General features: G+C 40.3%; 1 protein-coding gene across 1 annotated transcript; it reads right to left on the bottom strand.

Annotated features, from left to right (window-relative positions):
• Positions 1-355: 355 nt before the first annotated feature.
• LOC147899270 (BAHD acyltransferase DCR-like) lies at positions 356-2,453 on the bottom strand. Its single transcript, XM_087378213.1, has 2 exons — positions 1,869-2,453; positions 356-1,536 (listed from the first exon to the last, which is right to left on the bottom strand). The coding sequence occupies exons 1-2, from the start codon at positions 2,298-2,300 to the stop codon at positions 550-552; spliced, it is 1,419 nt and encodes a 472-aa protein (XP_087234339.1). The 5' UTR covers positions 2,301-2,453; the 3' UTR covers positions 356-549.
• Positions 2,454-5,225: the final 2,772 nt, after the last annotated feature.

The raw sequence follows: 5,225 nt of genomic DNA, 5'->3' as shown, positions 1-5,225 counted from the left end.
TGGGAAAGTATAAGAAATGGGTAGTGCCACTACTAACACCCAGCATCTTGTCCATGCTTATAACTTGATTCTAGAAGTAGGATGGACACGATGCATTACACAAGCTGAGACGTTACTATTAGAGTCAAAGGATTAAGGAGGCAACACAAACTATGCATATTGCATAGTACGTGATAATTGTATCACTATTACAACATTTATATAAAAATCGTTTCTAAAATTATGTTTCTTCTTGTGTGCAGCATATTCTCTATGAGCATGGACCTATAAAGAAATAAGAGAATTTATCCATTTGAAACAAGAAGTCATGGAGAAATCACAATATTGACCCAAGCGGGACTATTGATCCATTCCAATGTGTTGTACATGAGATTGCCCCAAGCTCATCTATGGTGTAGAAGCGGTCATTCTGATGGAGTTCCTAGTGCCAAAACTGTACATAGCCATGTCCAAATGGCTGAGTCTAGACTAATCTCTTTCCCATCAGATGGAGAAATACATATGATGGCAACAATTTTACCATTAAAAGATATGATGCAACTAATTTAACTAGAGCTTTTGATCCATGGCTTGGGAGCAAGCAAGAAACTCATGGTCTTGGAGAAGCTTGTGCATGGCCTTGGATTTGAGGGGCATGCATATCTCTATGTCACCACAATCAAAGCCCGGCTTACCACCAAAGAGTACCATTTCACCATCTCCATTCACCTTCACTGCACGCACAGCAGCAGGTTTGCCCCACCCAAAATCCACTTGGTACATAGGAAACCTAGGTGAGCTAGCTACCATCATGTCGGAACCTCCCATATTAATCACACCAATGAAGCTATTGTCATGTAGCTCTAGCCAATGCATGGTAGCACGTAGATTGGTCTCATTGCAGCATGTAATAGCACCGTGGATCCTTGCTGCTGTGGCACTGAGGCTCTCGCTAGCGATCGTGCTAGCAGTGGCAGACGCCATGCCAAACATGATGACATTTCCGAAGTAAGCCGGTGGCAAGGGGGGGGTGATGCGGCTACGAAGGTTGACGACGACACCAAAGAGCATGGGTGCCGAGGGAGGGAGCCGTCTAGCGACAGTGACATGCTTCCAGAAGTGCGCACACATGACCTCGAAGGAGGAGAAGGGTGTGGTACGATGTGTGTGTGCGGGTGTGACTTCGGCCTTGATATGAGTTTGGTTCTTGAGCTCTTGGATGGCCATCTTGCTGAGGTGGAAGGTGCCTTGCACAAGGGGTCCATCCTTTTCTCCCGTCGAACGTTCTGTCGCCGTAGATATTTCCGTCGTTTCTTCCGTCGCCTTCGCACCTTCTCCGTCGTCTACTTCGTCGCTTATAAACTTGAGGATGGCCTTGTCCGGCGACGGATTCGCCACTGCCAACCTCTCTCGATCGTGCAACGGCTCCATGGATATCGCCTCCCCCCTCGCGCACTCCCCCCAAGATACCATGAAATGCCATAGCGACTGCCCGTCCGCGACCACATGACTCTGCGCTATCCCCAGCGCAAGCCCTCCGTCGGAGAATCTCGTTGCCTGTTTCATTACCCCCGAATTCTGTTAGTTTCCGTTTCAGTCGCCTGGCCACCTAAATACTGATCTGCAACCTCCCGAGTCCCCAGCTTTTCTGCAATCGCCTAGCCCACGATGTCGCCTGCAATCTCCTTTTTACGAAACTGTACAAACTCTTACAAACTCCAAACCCACAACATGACATCTTATTCCTCTTTACGAGGCTCTACCCAAAATGTCGAGATAAATCTCCAGTAAGGAATGGAGAGAAATCTCACCTCTAATCCTGTCAATCGAGAGTGCCCCTAAAAAATAGAGAAACTGGGCATTTAAATCTGAGATTAGGCTCCTACTACCTGTACCGACAATAGAGGGCTGCTAAACAAGCTTGCGTTCTTGTGCTCCACGTGCTGGCATAGCTCGTCGAAATAAACTTTCATGTGGAAGTCATCTTCTTCGAGTTCCGCCAATGCCAAATCGATGGAAGCCTCCACAAATTCAACGCCCAAATCGTTGCAGTGAATCGCGATTCGTCCGTCCTCTCCCTTTGCCAAACGTCCGGCCCAAGGGTAGAAGTGAACGAGCACAACCGACAGGCTGTGCTTCAAAGTATCGATGGAATGCGACAAACCATGGGCGGGAGGCTTGTAAAAGAGGACTCGCTGGTTGTAGTGCATATCCTTCCAGAAGAGGTCGAGGCAGGAGAGGAAGAGATGCTTTCTGGGAGAAGGAGTGGAGGGGACGACTGAGGAAGTTCGCAGCAAACTCACAAGAGGATAGGAAGCCATGGCCAAGGCGAAGATACTTTTTGTTTTGGTGGAGGAGTGAAGGAGCGATGGATACTCAAAAGAATTGAATTCTTGAGGCTTGGTTTATACACCTCTTGGTCTATACACCCCTTCTCAGTTCAAGCCACTTCAAGCCCCAAGGGCACCTCAAGACCTCCCCTAGATCACTATGTCTTGGGGAGCGTTGTTTGGCATTTCATAATTATTAAGGAACCACGCACAAAAAGAATTCAAGCCTTTCTTATCATCAACGGCCGCCCACATGCTTCTCAAGCACATGCCTATCGTGCATCTCATTTTCGGCCCACATCCTTCTCATGCACATGTCTATCATGCATCTCATTTTCGTCACCATTCCTGGCTACCTCAATGCATTTTCGTATGTTCATGTGCACACTGTATTTGACTGTGGTGCCATTCTCTGTAATGTGCAAGAATACATTTTTTTTCTAATGTACATGTCATTGCATTGCAAAGTTGTCCAATTATTTATCCATATTCCAAAGTTACTTAGGAGTGTGAATTAGAGGACTTGCACTCTTCTATGTATGAATTGTGAAGAATAGTATAGTGTTTAGTGAGAAACCCCTTTCAAGTTTTGTAGCGAGGGAGATTTTCAAGAATCTACTTTATCATGCTAGTCTACCTTTTGAAGGCAAACAGCGTGATATAGCTAGGGTTTCCCTAACTGAAATAGTTAAGGCCCTTACAGAGGCCTTAGTTAATCCCAAGAATAGTAACTAGGTTTCAAATACAAGCTTTTTGCATGGCAAGGCTTGTTGGGAGAATCACCTTTTGTTTGTAATTGAGGTCCTCTAATACAAGCAGCCATGCTTTTTAAAAATAAAAATTTAGAAAAACTTTTGTTCCAAATTTGGATGGGTTTTAGATTAATCTAATCACATTGTAAGGGAGAATATGTTCCCTTTATCCCAAGTGTTGCACTATTGCACCAATGCAACATTTATCAACATTATAGGTAACATTCCCACTAATCCAATATAAAAACGTACCATTTAGTTAAAATGGCAAGCTTGCATTGTGTAATGAAGTTAATGACATTTCATCCTTTGTTTCTTGGACAACAACTTGATTGCTCTTGATAGAATATTTCAAGCTTCTTTTTATTTTACACTTTAAGTCACCTTAGAATTTGCTGCTATTAGATAAGCAGCATGGGACTTGGAGCTCTTACATAGGTTAACCGATGCACGCACTCTGTCAACAAAAAGAAAGAAATGATATTGTTATTTCCTTCTTTCCAAAAAAGTTGGTCACCTTTTTTATGGTATACATTTTTGTTAGCTTGACATTCTATAAAGAATAAAAGAAAAGTCTAAACCTTGAACACTCTATTCAATGATTTTAGACTAGTGTGCTCTCCTAAATAAAATTAATTATAATCATTAAATTCAACAATTCATTATTGCAAGCATGGAAAATAATAGAAGAACTTCTAAGAAAATAGAGAAATAATGACTGGATATGAGGGCATTGGTGATGATCCACCAACACAGGGATGACAAAGTGCATGCATTGTTCCCAATGCATGCTTAAATGAATTACTCCTTCAAACATGCTTATTTGACCAACTATAAGCAATTGCCTTATGTAATAAACTAAGTTGTCTTTTGAAGCTATTTATAATATAATATGTTTGTAGCTTCTAAAAAACCATGTGGAAATATAATTAAAGAATGACAAAGACTAAGTCTATATTGAAGCATAAATCGTTTTATAACATTTTATAAAAGCACTTGGATAAGACCATGTCCTTTCCCTCTTATAAATCTCCAAAGGATCATGCAACATAAAGACAGGATGTATATTTACTCTTCAAAACAATTACTTGAAACCTCCTTTTAATTCAACAAGGCACGATGGCAATTATTACTCTGGCTATTTAGTTTGATCATTATTGCATTTCTCAAGGTCATCCCCTTGAAATTCTACAATGCAAAATTATGGTCATGTGGGTACTTTTACAAATAAATGCAACTACCATTGAAATAAAAAATTAAATCCTATATTTCTTCCCTAAAGAGTTGAATGATCCATTGACACTATCATTCTCAATGCAAGAACAATTAGATTACTAAAATTTATAAACATGGTCTCAACAATGCATGTACAATTTCTTTGTTTTAATGTATTTTAAATGCTCTTCTTTTTCTTCTTTTTTCCAAAAGGAGTACTCTTGACGCTATCTAAGAAGATCAAGGTTAGAATCATGAAATGAAAGAATCCTTAAAAAGTATCTTTATTCATTAAGGCGTGCAAGCATGCATGTAATATAAGAACAATAAACATGACAAAATATCCATTCACCAAAGACATGATTTGGTACTCATAAATATAAAACCTACATGCCATAAGCCATGAACTCTTTGATGGACACAATAGATGATCAAACCCATAAAGGAATATGTACATCAAAAGGTCACATCATAATATGCTAGTCTCTTGAGATTGCTGACATAGGAGATTCCCATGGACATGTTAGGATGATCATTCCTGTGCATATCTCTATAACTAAGAGAATTCCTTTTCCATGGATAGCAGACAAGAAACACCTCTTCATCTTGGAACAATTTAGATGCAACAATGACAAGTATCAAAAGGGTACATAATGAGACACACAATCTCCTAAAGAAAGTAGCCTTGAAGCAAGGATAGATAATGAGATCTAACTATAAGAAGCAATGAATACATATGATAAAGGGAAATTTAGTAATTTCAAACATTAGGATTGACCTTACAAGTGTTTTTGCTAGATTTTAAGCTTTGCTATTTGTCTTTGGTGGAACATGTGATTTTCGCAAATGGGTAGTAAGAATTTGTGGTGTATTTGTGGAGTTAAGATTTTGAGATGATGAAACATTTAGTAAAAGGGAACACAACCATCAAATTAGTCAAACAAAACTT

Source organism: Dipteris shenzhenensis, chromosome 8 (genome assembly GCF_047967505.1).
Source record: "Dipteris shenzhenensis isolate YYH24624 ecotype China chromosome 8, Dip_SZ_1.0, whole genome shotgun sequence".
In the NCBI taxonomy this organism is placed as follows: Eukaryota; Viridiplantae; Streptophyta; class Polypodiopsida; order Gleicheniales; family Dipteridaceae; genus Dipteris; species Dipteris shenzhenensis.
The sequence above is the reverse complement of the archived record's forward strand: the minus strand, read 5'-3'. Positions and strand labels throughout refer to the sequence as shown.

Coding starts and splice junctions, on each gene's coding strand:
- LOC147899270 (XM_087378213.1), bottom strand. CDS start 2,300: ATGGCTTCCTATCCTCTTGTGAGTTTGCTGCGAACTTCCTCAGTCGTC. Junction 1,537..1,868: donor GCCCTCTATTGTCGGTACAG/GTAGTAGGAGCC, acceptor GTAATGAAACAG/GCAACGAGATTCTCCGACGG.